Here is a 15,761-nt window from a genome sequence, read left to right on the forward strand (position 1 = left end):
GAAAAATTAGCCGGGCATGGTGGCGCATGCCTGTAGTCCCAGCTACTCGGGAGGCTGAGGCAGTAGGATTGCTTGAGCCCAGGAGTTTGAGGTTGCTATGAGTTAGGCTGATGCCACGGCACTCTAGCCCGGGCAACAGAGTGAGACTCTGTCTCAAAAAAAAAAAAAAAAGGAAAATATCATTATAGAGATGGGTTATAGGTAGGAGAAAGGAGAAAGAAAAAGAGGAAGCTTTTAATTCAGTTCACCAGATGCATATTACCATAGGCCAGGCCCTGGACTAGATGCTGGAGATAGAAAGATGAATAAAGTATATCCTTGACCTTGCGGAGCTCATAGGCTATAGAAGGATGAAGTAAAAAGGAAAGAGCCTTGGTATCTGGAAGTGGCCTGTATTGAGCTGTCTTGATTTCCCCAAGGGAGGTCTTGGTTTTTAGAGGCTGGAGACAAAATAAGTCAGAGAAGCTACAAAATGATGTACATGCAGAGACTTCTGGTTACAACTATATGAAAGGGGAAGCCCAGTAAACTCATATTCCTTTATAAAACATAACATCATCAGCAGATCTTGGCAATGATAATATCCATTTCAACACATTCATGGATATTGAAAAGGTGCCTTTATATCCCTATATGTTGATTTCACCTCCCTTTTGGTTCTAGATTCCTGATCTTTTAAGATATTCTAGTTATCTTGGGAATCCTTGTACCTTAATACAAAGAACTGTCCCCTTATTCCTTATTTTTCCCTTTCACTTCACCCCCCCACCCAACTCCACAGAATCTACAAACAACACGAAGATGGATTTGTATTTTACCTGGACTAGGCAAGGAAAGAAACTCTCTGACCTAGCCAATCTGCCCTTTTGCAAACATATACTAACAGACCTATGGAACAAAGGAACACAGGCACTGAAATGAGACAGCTTACCACTTATATCATGACTGTATGTTAACTAGGTACCTTCTTCTTGCCTCTGTTCCTCATGTGTGAAATGGGTGTCATGATCCTCAGCCTCACAGGGTTATTGGGAGGACTGGACTAGCCCACACACTTGAAAAGACCTGATCTGATGCATATTAAGTACTTCTTGATAGATGTTTTATTTTTTTTTTCCTATTTAAAATTTCACTTCTAAAATCTCGATAGCTTTTTTTTTTTTTTTTTTGAGACAAGGTCTCACTCTTGTCGCTCAGGTTAAAGTGCAGTGGCCCAATCATAGCTTACTGCAGTCTCAAACTGCTGGGCTCAAGCAATCCCTCCTGCCTCAGCCTCCCGAGTAGCTAGGACTATAGGTGTGCACCACCATGCCTGGCTAATTTCTAAAATTTTTTTGTAGAGACAGGGTCTCACTATGTTGCTCAGGCTGGTTTTAAACCCCTGGCCTCAAGCAGTCCTCCCACCTGGGCCTTTCAAAGGTGTGGGCTACTACACCCAGCCCTCTGACCCATATTTGGTTGAGTTCCTTAAGGACTGAGATCCTGTCTGATTAATTCTTTCCAATGTCTAGCACAGGACATGAACATCTAACTTCTAACCTCAATTTAAGAATGATTGACCCTAAGTGAACCTTTCTGACATTCAGTTACCTCATAATAACGGAGAATAACTACATTGTATTGAATGACCAGTATATGTAATGCATTATGCTCAGTGTATCATTTAACTGTGAACTTGTCTCTTTAGATGGTCTCTACATTAGTTAGGATTCTCCAAAGAAACTGGACCAATTCAGGGTGTATGTATATATATAGTCATGTATCACTTAACGTTGGGGATATGTTCTGAGAAATGTGTCATGAAGTGATTTTCTTGTGAAAACATCATTGAGCGTACTTACATGAACCTAGGTGATATAACCTACTACACAAATAGGCTGTGTGATATAACCTATTGCTCCCAGGCTACAAACCTGTACAGCATATTACTATATTGAATACTGTAGGTGATTGTAACACAATGATAAGTACTTATGTATCTAAACATAAAGTACAGTGAAAATATAGTATTATAATCTTATGGGACCATCATATATGCAGTCTGTCATTGACTGAAATGTCATTATGTAGTGCATAGCTCTCTCATATATACATACGAGTGAGAGAGAGGGAGAGAGAAAGCAAGAGAGATTTATTATAAGGAATTGGCTCACATGATTGTAGAACTTGAGAAGGCCCAAGACTGCAGGGTGAATTGGCAAGACCCAGGAGAGCTGATGGTGTAGTTCCAGTCTCAGTCCGAAGACCTAAAAAGCACGAGAATTGATGGTGTATTTCTAGTCTAAAGGCTGGCAGGCTCAAGACTCAGGAAGAGCTGATGTTCCAGTTAGAGTTGGAAGGCAGGACAAAACTAATGTTGAAGTTCAAAGGCAGTCAGGCTGGCCATGGGCAGTGGCTCACACATGTAATCCTAGTACTTTGGGAGGCTGAGACAGGAGGATTGCTTGAGCCCAGGAGTTCAAGATCAGCCCGGGCAATAGTAAGACCCTGTCTTTATTAAAAAAAAACATATGTATACACACACACACACACACACACACATATATTAGCTGAGTGTAGTGGTAGGTGCCAGTAGTCCCAGCTACTCAGGGTAGCTGAGACAGGAGGATTGCTTGAGTCCAGGAGTTTGAGGTTGCAGTAAGCTATGATTGCTCCACTGCACTTGAGCCAGGTGACAGAGTGAGACCCTGTATCAAAAAAAAGAGAAAAGAAACACAAAAAACAAACAAAAAAACAAAGGCAAGAGGAAAGAATTCTCTCTTACCTGGAGGAAGGTTAGTCTTTTTGCTCTTTTCAGGACTTCAATTGATTACATGAGGCCCGCCCACATTAGGGAGGGCAATCTGCTTTACCCAGTCACTGACTTAAATCCTAATCTCATCCAAAAACACATCCCTCACAAAAACACTCAGAGTAATGTTTGACCAAATATCTAGGCACTCTATTTCCCAGTCAAGTTGACATATAAAATTAACCATCACTATCTCCTAGCAACTCTTCCCCAGAGGGTAGAAGGGCTGGCTACCTTTGGGGGAAAGAGATTTACCTATATAGCTCTTGGCAGCTCCATGGAATTTCATCATAGGAAGGATGGATAAAACATTAGGATAAGGATTCTTGGCAGGGTTTCTGACAACTGACCAAACTCCCTATCATTGAAGCCCCATTCATATTTACCAATTTTTTTTTTTTTTGAGACACAGTCTCGCTCTGTTGCCCAAGCTAGAGTACTGTGGCCTCAACCTACCTCACAGCAACCTCAAACTCCTGGGCTCAAGCGATCCTCCTGCCTCAGCCTCCCAAATAGCTGGGACTACAGGTGTGTGCCACCATGCCGAGCTAATTTTTTTTTTTTCCTATTTTTAGTTTTCCGGCTAATTTCTTTCTATTTTTAGTAGAGACAGGGTCTCGCTCTTACTCAGGCTGGTCTCAAACTCCTGATCTCAAGCAATCCTCCCGCCTCAGCCTCCCAGAGTGCTGGGATTACAGGTGTGAGACACTATGCCTGGTCCATATCTACCAGTTTTTATACCTTTTCCTTGCCAAGAACAGTAACAATAGCAGCAGAATCAACAATAACAGCAAGAATAAAAATAACCGCATATTTGTTATTTCACTTGATGCTGAATTTATGTGCTCATGTACTCCCTTTGTACCCAGAGTTTATGTGTATATCTTTTTAACTTGAATTTCTCACTGCTTTATAATTGCTGATGACTTGGTCACTAATCTCTATGGGTCACTTCAGGGCAAGGACCATGTAATATTCATCTGTGTGTTTCCAGGGTTCAAAGGACTGGCACAAAGTAGTGCTAAGTGAATTATGTGTATAAAGTAAGTAAATTAATGCATGCAGTGACATTCTCTCATGTGAGAACAGGTGTCAGAGGGAAAACACCATGCATAAACAAGACTGAGTTTGAAACTCAGCTCTGCCTCAGTTGATTGATCCCACGCAAGTTCCTTAATCTCTTGATTCCTCAATATCCTTATATGTAAAATCACGTGATAATATCTCCCTAACAGGCTTGTTGAAACAAATAAATTAAGCGATACACTGAGCATAATGCATTGCACATAGTGGCCACTCAATAAAACGTAGTTATTCTCAATTATAATGAGGCAATTGAATGTCAGAAAGGTTCACTTAGGGTCAATTAGTTCTTAAATGGAGTTTAGAAGTCAGATCTCCACGTTCTGTGCTAGACATTGTAATAAATTAACCAGGCGAGATTTCAGTGTTTCAAGAACTCATATAGGTCAGAGATAGTAACAAATACTACATAGTATGGTAGATGACATACCAGAACTGTGTGCAAAGTACTGAGATACCACAGAGACAGAAATTAATTCTGCCTGGAGAAATAGCAGTGAAGGTGACATTAGAGTGAGGGCGGAGTCTAGGGTAATTTCTGGACGCTGAGTCTCAGAAGCTGCCGGAACCAAGGTGCTGTGGGAGTTGAGTGAGTCTCGGTCGGATATCGTTACTGGACCAGATCAAGGCCGTTCCGTCAGTGTTTTCAGACGCCCAGGGACCGCAGCTGGTGTGGCGGACCTTCGATTTGCACAGTTAGAGGTTGCAGCAGCAAAGGATGAGCGGAACCCTGGAAAAGGTAAGGAAGATTCCATGCACGTGGCGCGCGGGGCAGACTGCGGGGAGAGCAGAGCTGGAAGGTTGCGGCGCGTAGACATCCGGGTATGAGACGCTGGGAGAACAAGGCCCTTCCCAGCAGACCATGCGGCGCCGCGTAGCGAGGAGGCTGCGCGCCGACTCCTCTCTCACTCAGACCGACTAGGCCGCCCTGATCCGCGCCACGCCCACACCTACTTGCAACTCTCCGCCCAGTGCCAGTAAAGGGGAGAGCTCCACAGTGGGAATCACGACAGCAGGATATCCCGATAAACTGTGTGACCTTGGGCAGGTGATTTTATGTTTGCATTTAGTCATCAATTTTCAGAATTTTTTCTAAGTATACAGTTTTGACGTGCTGAACTGATTACGGTGTGAAGCTACGTGGTGATAATGAAAGGGTAATAATACACTACATTTTTATTTCCGAGACCTTATTTAAGTGACTGTCATAAAACCGTATGAATCAGCTTAAATGCATTCCTTTGCTTTCCCCTGTTCCCTTAACAGATTTCAATTGTGCTCTTTTCAGTTGTTTCATGCTGCTTAGATTAATGACTCATTTTAGCAATTTATATTAAAATTTTATGTTAGGCATTAATTATGTTGCCTGTATCTCCATGATGCATAGGTCATCATGGTCGTTACGGCTCATGGATCTATCTGTAGTTACCTTGGGGCTGTCCCTGAATGTCTAAAGGCCCAAGCCTGTCTTCATCCTTTATGAAATAACTGACTTGGTCACCTTAGCCAATTTGTGAGAATTTGGCCAGGTCTGGTGTAAGGATAATAAGAAAAAAATCATAAAGTTTCAGGCCAGGTGCAGTGGCTAATGCCTGTAATCCTAGCACTTTGGGAGGCTGAGGTGGGGGAGGATTGCTTGAGGCCAGGAGTTCGAAACTAGCCTGAGCAAACTAGCCTGAACAAGAGCGAGGACCTGTCTCCACTAAAAATAGAAAAATTAGCAGGGTGTGGTGGCTTATGCCTGTAAGTCCCATCTACTCAGGAGGCTGAGGCAGGAGAATTGCTTGAGCCCAGGAGTTTAAGATTGCAGTGAGCTATGCTGATGCCACTGCACTCTAGATTGGGAGACAGAGTGAGACCTTGTCTCAAAAAAAAAGACTAATTAGAGAGGGCATGGCTATACCAAGTTGCAGTGTGTAATCTCTGTCTCTACCCTCCTTTAAAAAAAAATCATAAAGTTTCAAAATTCTGTTGTTAAAGATGGTAACATTGGTGACTTTACTCTCGTACTCTATTTGCCTTGGTTCTGAGGAATGCTGAAAGGGAAGGATCCTTTTTCTCTTTTTTTTTTTTGAGACAGAGTCTCACTGTGTTGCCTGGGCTAGAGTGCCATGGCATCATCTTAGCTCACAGCAACCTCAAATTCCTGGGCTCAAGCGATCCTCCTGCCTCAGCCTCCCGAGTAGCTGGGACTACAGGCATGCGCCACCATGCCCGGCTAGTTTTTTCTATATATTTTTAGTTGTCCAATTAATTTCTTTCTATTTTTAGTAGAGACGGGGTCTCGCTCTTACTCAGGCTGGTTTTGAACTCCCGAGCTCAAACAATCCGCCCGCTTCGGCCTCCCAGAGAGCTAGGATTACAGGCATGAGCCACCACGCCCGGCCAGGAAATGATCCTTTTTCAAGGAATACTATTTCCAACCATCCATATGCCAGAACAGCCCATAGAAATCTGTCATTAAGGCCAGCATCTAAAGATACCAGGGCATGGAGAGCCTCTCCAAATCTGATGCCATTGTTCCCTTCCAGACTCCTTTGTTACTGACTTTACTCTTCCATTCAGCCCTCCTGCTTGGGCCCACTAACCTCTTCGTTATTTGCCAAATGCTGAATTGCTGATCCTTAATCTTGTGATGCCTTCTCACTTGGTGTGCCCTCCCCCTCTCACTACCTATCCAAATGCTCCATCCTTCAAGGCCCAGCTCAGATCTCTTCCATAAAACCTTTCTGACCACTCTGGCTCAAGTGCCTGTTTCTTTTCTTTTTTTTAGAGACAGGGTCTCACTATGTTGCCCAGGCTGGAGTATAGTAGCTATTCACCGGCCTGATTGTTAGGGTAGAAAGGTCACTAGGTGCTCTTGGCACAGGGAGAGAAAGATTTCTAATGCAGAGATTAGGATATATAAAAGTAAAAAAGTTTATCTGCTTAGAAGAAGAGAGAGAGAAGGGTAAGAGAGGGAGAAAAGAGAGCAGGGAGACAGCATTGCATCCCAAAGAAAGAGAAGGAGGTGCCAGTCCTGAGGCCAAGTGGCTTGCTGATTTTAAGGGGGATGAAGAGAAAAAAAAATAGCGGTGGCTGTCAATTGATAATAAAAGCAGCAGGATATCAAAGTCTAAGAGTTGGTATTGCAGGAACTATGACTCTGCCCTTGAGATGTGGTGGAGGCTGTGTTGTAGTGTGGAGGGCGAGAACAGACCACGAGAGAATTCAATGGAGCCAAATTGAGAGTCTTTATTAGCTGGCCAGCGACCACCTCCGCCCGCGTAAAAGCAGTACGAGAGGATGGCACCAGTCTTTATTTGAGGGGGGCTACGTGCCATAGAACAGGTACTCTAAAACAAAGGAAACAAAGGCAGAATGTACAATCAATATTTCAATGACACAGAGTCCTGAGATCTGGCTGTTCTCACAGATCTCTGGTACCCAAAGACAAATTACAATCATTGAAGTAAAGCACAATCTAAGTTATAGATTAAACACAGAACATTCTTCCAGTTACACATCGATCATAAGTTGAACCCTTGACATACTTTGCGTAGGGCGATCAGGCCCTGAATTCTAACAATTGCTAACCGCAAGCTTTGTACAGAAGCAAATAGCGTTTATTAAAGTTCCCTAGCAACTATAATTGCATTATACCTTTTTATTCATTAACCCTTCAAAGCATCTCAGCTCACTACAGCTGTAGCTCAGTATCCTGCTGTTTACTCAGGAACTCTGTAAAAGCAGATTCTCAAAAAATAATTTTATTTTAAATTAATTGATTAATTAATTTATTTATTTTTGAGAAAGAGTCTCCCTCTGTTGCCCGGGCTAGAGTGCTGTGGCATCAGCCTACCTCACAGCAACCTCAAACTCCTGGGCTTAAGCTATCCTCCTGCCTCAGCCTCCCAAGTAGCTGGGACTACAGGCTTGCACCACGACGCCTGGCTAAGTTTTTCTATTTTTAGTAGAGACGGGGCTCTCGCTCTTGGTCAGGCTGGTCTCAAACTCCTGACCTCAAGTGAGCCCTCCCCATCCCTGCCTTGGCCTTCCAGAGTGCTAGGATTACAGGGTCAGCCACCAGCCCAGCCTCAAAAAACAATTCAAAGAGAAAAATTTACATCTCTTTTCTGACTGTTCACCTATTTTCAGAAGTTGTGTAAAACAGAACTCCTGCAGGGTGCCTGTTATTGGGAGAACTCATAGGATTGATCTTTTAACTGTTACTGGAAAAATTCAGGATTAGGTATTTTCCTGTTATTTTTGCAAGGCCACACCTTTCACTGATGATAGCTCACTACATACAGCCTCAAATTCCTGGCCTCAAGCAATCCTCTTGCCTGCCTCAGCCTCCTGAGTGGCTGAGACTGCAGGCGTACATTACCACACTGGCTCTGCCTATTTATTTTCTGAACTCCTATTTCTTAACTCCTAAGTCTTGTGACTATCCTTGCTTCAATCTCTCTTGAAGGGTTAGTTAATACATTTATAAGGAAAGCCATGGGATTTGCATCACACCTGAGTTCTATCTCTTGCTAGCTGTATGACCTTGGGCAAGTTATTTAACCTCTCTGTGCTTTAGTTTCCTATCTGTAAAATGCAGATGACCACCACATGTAATTGTTACAAAGATTATAGAGAATAATGTAAGTAGGAGTACTTTGTAAGGTGTGAAAAATGATGCAAGAAAGAGTATTAATATTATTCTGTAGTTAATAAGCTTTCATTTGATTTTCACAATATTATGAGATAATCCTGGCAGATGCAATAGATGAGGAAATGGAAGCCCCTCGCACAGTGTCTTGTATATAATAGGGCCTAAAATGTTCTACTGAATGCCTTGAATGAATGAATGCTTATAGGTCAACAGCCTCTAAGTGTGATACTGAGACTGGGACCTAGATTTTCTACCCCTCCTAAGACCCCACTGCTTTCTCTTTTGCTTTTTTCTTTCTTTTTAAAAAAATTTTTTTTTTAGAGATGTGGGAGTCTAGCTACATTTCCCAGGTTGGCCTTGAATTCCTGGACTCAAGTGATCCTCCCGCCTCAGCCTCCTGAATATTTGGGGCTATAGGCATGCACCACCATGCCTGGTGCTTTTCCTCTTCTGAATATTTCACATCTCCCTAATTTGATAATAATCTTGGTTTTCCTCATCTGTGGAATGAGGAATGAAAACCTTTCCCAGGTGTCAGTCCCTTCCTTCTTTGTAACCCATACAGCTGATTGTGCTATATCAGATTACAATGTAATAAATAATTTGCGCACCTACCTTCCTCACTAGGACATTTTGTGGGTAGAAAGCTGTATTTTCCTTTTATCTATTTGCACCTACCCTATAATGTATTTGGCCTAAAGTAGGTACCTGATAAATGTTGAATGAATAAGTGAATGAACAAATGTTGTTGTTACACGATAAATCCACAGTATAGCTGGGACTATTAATATCATTTCTATTTCTAATCCAGTGCTCTTTCCTTGGGTCCCTAAGAAGTTTTTGGCTGTAAGTCATCTCAAATTCTAGATGGGTAAGAAGCCCAGCCTTGCTAGAACAAAAATGGATGGAACCTGTACCTCTTTGGGTCAACAAAAGGAGTATGGCAGGGGATCCAGATAAGAAAGTAATGTTGATGTTCATCAGACCCCGGAAAATATATTGATTGATCAAGCTGGCAAGATGGTGTCTGGGGAAGTCAGAGTGCACCGAGGAATGGGTAATGACTCACCTGCAGAGTTATTTTGCACAGAAAATGAATGGCTCTGGAGTGTCAAACTCAGGTCTGGCTGCCACTCACCCTTAGATTACCACTATTTTCTCACCGATTACTATACCTCTGCACCACAGGGTTTGGTTAGGGGAGGGGTGGTGATCACTAATGGTATGCCAGGTTGTGTCTAATATATCAGCCCAGAAGGAGCAGCCTTAGGGACTGATCTCAGAGATAATAAGATGTTTTCAGGTGAAAACATTGAAGGCCAAAGTGGAGCAGAGTTCATATGAACAAAAAGCAGTGAGGATTGAAGCAAATGACAAACCAGCACACATGAATTAGGAGAACATAAAAAGACATGAACTAGGAGTATACACGTTTCAGAGTGCCTAGATGAGCAGGGAGTCCAAAAACCCAGAATAGTCAGGAAGTTGGCTAATTTCTGGTCAACACTAGACTGCAACTTCTAGGGGAGATTTTCTATTTTGTTTTTATCACAATTTTATCTTCAGCACCTGTGACACTCCAAGATACATATTGTTTAACAAATGAGGAACTGAATAATAACCACCACGATTATCATCACTGCTGCCAATTTGACCATTAATAGTGCACTTTGCACTTACTAATCCCTTTTCACATATTATCTAATTTAATCATGTCAACGATTTTTATAGCCTCTTTAGAGACAAGATAATATGATTTAGAGGGATTTATTAATGTGATCATCACTTATTAATTCGGCACCTACTGTGTGCCAGAGTGTATTCTGGATGCTAGGATGTAGTTCCTGTCTTTGTGGAACTTATTAAGAGAGGGACTAATTAAGCATATAACTACTTAACTGATTGTGATAAATCCACAAAAGAATGATTCAGGGTGCTATATGAGTGTATAACAGCAGGATCCACGCAAGCCTAAGAAATTAGGAAACAATTGAGGTTGTTACATGACTAAGACTTAAAGAATGAGTAGGATTTAGAGAGCAAATATTCCAGGCAAGGAGAAGAACATATACAAAGGCCCTGAAATGACAACACACTTGGAGTTCCAGAGGGCCCAGACAAAGTTGGGAGGGAGAGAAGTAGTGGGGCTTGGATCAGGGATAGTATACAAAGACATAATATGAGAGTGAGAGTTAGAAAGATGGTAGAGGATTGGATTTACATTTCAGGTGGTGACCGTAGGGATTGTAAAATTGGGTTTAGTCCTGGAGGAAGTTAGGGAATTGGGTTTAATGGAGCTCAGCTGTGGCCTGGAAGTACCATCCAGTAGTTCTGGTATGAGGCCATATATTTCTTTTCTTATCTTTCTTTTTTTTTAAAAATTGAGATAGCAGGGTAAGGTGGCATGTACCTGTAGTCCCAGCTACTCAGAAGGCTGAGGCAGGAGGATCACTTGAGATGAGGGGTTTGAGGCTGTAGTGCACTATGATCATGCCTGTGAGTAACCTCTGAACTCCCACCTGAGCAACATAGTGAGACCCTGTCTCAAAATTTTTTAAAAAATTGAGATATAATTATGTCTTATAATATGTCTTATAATATTCGCTATTTTAAAGTGGATAATTCAGTGCTTTTTTAGTGTATTCACAATGTTATGCAACCATTACCACTATCTAATTCTAGAACATTTTCATCATCCTCAAAAGAAACTCTTTATCCATAAGCAGTCACTCCTCATTCCCCCATCTTTCTAGCCCTTGGCATCCACTACTTTACTTTCCACCTTATGGATTTGTCTATTCTAGTCATTTCATATAAACGGCATTATATAATATGTGAGGCCAGATATTTCTTCAGTGACTTGACAAGGATCCTGCAGCTAGGAAAATGGAAGTGCTGATATTCAAACCCAAATCTGTGTGATTATAAAACTTGTACTCCTAACTGTCATAAGGACACAATGCAAAGGCAGACTTTGGTAGTCAACAGAAACATGTTTAGAAGATGATGGCCAAAGGAAAAACTAGAAACAAAATCAATTTTGGAAAGAACTTAGGAGGCTGGGTGTGATGGCTCATGCCTGTAATCCTAGCATTCTGGGAGGCTAAGGCAGGAGGATCGCTTGAGCCCAGTTTGAGGTTGCTGTGAGCTAGGCTGATGCCATAGCACTCTAGCCTGGGCAACAGAGTGAGACTCTGTCTCAGAAAAAAAAAAAAAAAAGAAAGAACTTAGGAAAAGAAAACCTCGAGGCAATGATGATTGCCTTCAAATACTTGAGGGGCTTGAGTTCTTGTATGAAAAGCAAGAACTGAACTCATTCTGTGTCATCCCAGAGTGGGGAACTAGGCTTAAACCATGCAAGTTATAGGGCGATCAGTTTGGGTTTTTTTGTGTGGGAGAACTTTCAGATAATTATGAGTGTCTGAAAATGTTCATTCTTGACTAGGAAGGTATTTAAGTAACAGATGGGTCATTATGGAAAGAGGGGCTAGTGTTGGCCCTGTGTGTGAGACGAGTGGTGGGCACTGACAGAGGGTGGAAGGCCAGTGAGGAGAATCTGAAGCTTCTAATGAATGAACTGGTGCAGTGACTGGGCTTCTCAAGAATGCCTAAGATGAGAGTAATCTCCATTACAAGAATTAGAATACAGATCAAAGTATTCTCATCTCAGGGAAGAAATAAGAGGTATCATATAATAGCAGAACTTGCTTTGCAACAGGAGTTATATGGTAGTGAAAAGAGCCCCTGTTGTGGGGTCAGCTAGAACATGACTTGTTAGCTATGTGCATTAGACCTGTTAATTCACGTTTTTGAGCTTACTATAAAATGAGGGTAGAAATATCTACCTCATAGCATGGTTGTGAGGGTTAAAGGAGATGATGTTTGGCTTATAGCAGGTACTCAACAAATGGTTGGATTATTGAGGCTATCATTATTATTATTATTATTTTAGAGACAAAGTCTCACTATAGCCTCAAACTCTTGGACTCAAGGGATGCTCCTGCCTCAGTTTCCCAAGTGGGACTACAGGCATGTGCCTCTGGACCTGACCGATTAAAGCTATTATCCTGGCCAGGCGCGGTAGCTCACGCCTGTAATCCTAGCAATCTGGGAGGTGGAGGCGGGAGCATTGCTTCAGCTCAGGAGTTCAAGACCAGCCTGAGCAAGAGTGAGACCCCGTCTCTACTATAAATAGAAAGAAATTAGCCAAACAACTAAAAATAGAAAAAATTAGCTGGTCATGGTGGCGCATGCCTGTAGTCCCAGCCACCCGGGAGGCTGAGGCAGGAGGATCGCTTGAGCCCAGGAGTTTGAGGTTGCTGTGAGCTAGGCTGACTCCATGGTACTCTAGTGAAGGCAAGAGAGTGAGACTCTGTCTCAATTTATTTAAAAAAAAAAAAAAAATTAAAGCTATTATCCTTAGCATGTGAATCTCACTAGTGTAAGTTGGTATCACTTTTTTGAGTGGTAGGGTGGCAGAATGGAAAACATGGGCTTTGGATTCAGGCAGACCTGGGTTTGAATTCCTGATACCTCTTACCAAACCTACAACTTTGGGCAATTTACATAAACCTCTATTGTTTTCTATAAAATAGAGTCAGTTATGTCACTAATGCCTCTATCAGTGGGTTGCTGTAAAGATTAATCGAAATAATATGTGTAAGGTGCTTAGCACAAAGGATTTACTCAACGAGTGGTAGTAACAATGCTATTTTAAATAATATTAATACACAAATATATTCTGTTACTATTCATATAACAGCTCTCAATTGTTTGCCTCAAAGGCCCCTGACCCGCTGCTCTCACTACCCTCCCAGGCTCTGGTGATTGAAGCTACTCACACACTATACCGTGACTTCAGTTCTTTGGTAGCTGTGCAATCCTTTCTTGGTTCCTGGCTCCACAGCTCATGGGACAAGTATTTTTATAAGCCACTATGGCAGCTGTGTCCTCATTCACTCATTCACTGGCATCACCACCCTCCTCTTCCGCTTTCAGAGCCAGAGCTGCTCTTCATTTGCTGATAGGGGGAAGGGGATTATTGTGGATACAGTCCCAAAATAGATTACTTTTGTCCTGATAAATAATGCCTAGCATTGCCAGGGAGAGGAAGCACATTTCCCAGAGCTGACAGGGAGAGTTCACACCACAATTTGAATGTCTTCCAGAAAGTTGTCAACCCTTAAGTCTGACTTTTAGATAATTAAATCCTGAAATATTGTAAAGACTCAGAAATCTGACCAATTAAAATGAGGCGAAAGCAGTCTCATCTAGATCTTTCTTCCTATCCAATACCCTTCTATATGAAATGACTCATTTGAAAATATATTCTGATTTCTATTGTTAGTAGATCTTGGGCCTGGAGAGACCTCAGAATCATCTGCTCTAACTTCAATGTACATGGCCAGTGGTGGGGGGAGCTGGCCTGAGTTCTTTCGGGGCTCCCAGTTCCCTACTCTGTCTTTTATGCTGACTAATATTAGGTTAAGCATATTGCACACATACTTTACAAAGTCTTTTCGTGTAGATTTAATTGTGCTTTTTAGATCATCCATACTGTGCCCTTCCTTCTGTCTATTCATATCCTTTCCAATCTTCAGGCCTCACATTCTCTGGGAAACTTTTCCTAAGTTTGATCTATTTTTCCCGCTAATTTCCTAAGCACTAAGCCCTTCATTTCTGTGAGAGAGGATATAGAAGAGTAGGGAAATTATGGACTTGGGAGTCAAGATCCATGTGCTAGTTTTGATTGTAGCTGTGTGACTTTGGGTAGGTTACTTAATCTCAGTTTCCTCAACTGTAAAATGGGGATAATAATACTTATTTAGTAAGGGTTATTATGATTTAGAAACATGGTAGGTACTCAACAAAATAGTTGTGGGTGCTTAAAAAATGGTAGTAATGTTATTCACATTTTTTTCTTTTTAAATTTTTTAAAAAAATTTTGTTCTATAGACCTCCTCTGTGGTCAATTTCTAATCATTTATTTATTCACTAAGACAAACCTTGACTATCCACAGTGTATGTGCCTGAGAAGAACATGACATGACCCTTGCCCTTGAGGATCTCTGGGTTTAGCATAGGGATCCTTAAGTGATGTTAAGAGTTTCAGTGAATCTCCTGTAAACTTTTTGTATGTCCATGTCTATATGCATTTGTTTAGGAAGAGGGTTCATGATTTTGAGCAGATCCTCAGTAACATCTATTAATATGACACTACAAAAGCTAATAACTCCCCCCCACCACCCCAGCCATCTCCACCTGGATTTCGTTCCAGGTGTGCTTATTGTTCATGCCACCTATTGACTTCATCATATGGTGCCTGCGGTATTGCCTAGGTGTTTAATACAAATGTATGTTTGTGTCTCCAGCCATCCAAATGCCTGTAGGACAGAGATTATGCTTACATTTTTAATAGCTTTATTGACTTATAATTCACATACTATACAATTCACCATTTAAAATGTACAATTCAATGGTTTTTAATATATTCACAGAGTTGTATAACCATCACTACAGTCAGTTTTAGAACATCATCCCCAAAGGAAACTCCATACACTTTAGCTGTCATCCCTCGCTCCCCAGAACCTCCAGCCCTAGGCAACCGCTAATCTACCTCCTTTCTCTATAGATTTGCCTATTCTGGGTATTTCATAAAATGGAATTATACAATATTTGGTCCTTTGTGACTGGCTTCTTTGATTCAATATGATGTTTTCAAGGTTAATCCATGTTGTTACATTTTGGTGTTATATTCCCTTTAAAATTCAGCGTAGTAATTTCTACATAACAGGCTTTTTAAAAATAAACTTTATTTTAGAATAGCTTTAGATTTACAGAAAACTTGCCAAGATAGTACAGAGAGTTCCCACATACCCAGACTTCTCTTGTTATTAACCTCTTACATTAGTATGATACATTTTGCATAATTAATGAACCAATATTAGTATATTATTATTAACTAGTACTGACACTTTATTCAGATTTCTTTAATTTTTGTCTAACGTCCTTTTTCTGTTCCGGGATCCCATCCAGGATATTATATTTAGTCATCATCTTTTTGTAGGCTCCTTTTTTTTTTTTCTTGTTGGTTTTTTTTTTTGGGTTTTTTCCTTTTTGGCGGACTGCTTTGACTGGGACAGAGTCCCAGGTTTTCTTCGTTTTTGCATAACAGGCTTTTCACACATGCATGGTGAAGGAATTGAAATTGTTATCCCTAATAGGCAGGATTTTCTCTTTATGTTA

General features: G+C 41.3%; 1 protein-coding gene across 1 annotated transcript in view; it reads left to right on the forward strand.

Annotated features, from left to right (window-relative positions):
* The first annotated feature begins 4,442 nt into the window (after nucleotides 1-4,442).
* MRPL48 (mitochondrial ribosomal protein L48) overlaps nucleotides 4,443-15,761 on the forward strand; it is a 74,487-nt gene continuing 63,168 nt past the window's right edge. The window contains exon 1 of the mRNA XM_012645588.1: nucleotides 4,443-4,613. Coding sequence (XP_012501042.1) covers nucleotides 4,593-4,613 — 21 coding nt within the window. The 5' untranslated portion in view covers nucleotides 4,443-4,592. The remainder of the gene's footprint in view (nucleotides 4,614-15,761) is intronic.

Source organism: Propithecus coquereli, unplaced genomic scaffold (genome assembly GCF_000956105.1).
Source record: "Propithecus coquereli isolate 6110/MARCELLA unplaced genomic scaffold, Pcoq_1.0 Scaffold235, whole genome shotgun sequence".
Classification (NCBI taxonomy): Eukaryota; Metazoa; Chordata; class Mammalia; order Primates; family Indriidae; genus Propithecus; species Propithecus coquereli.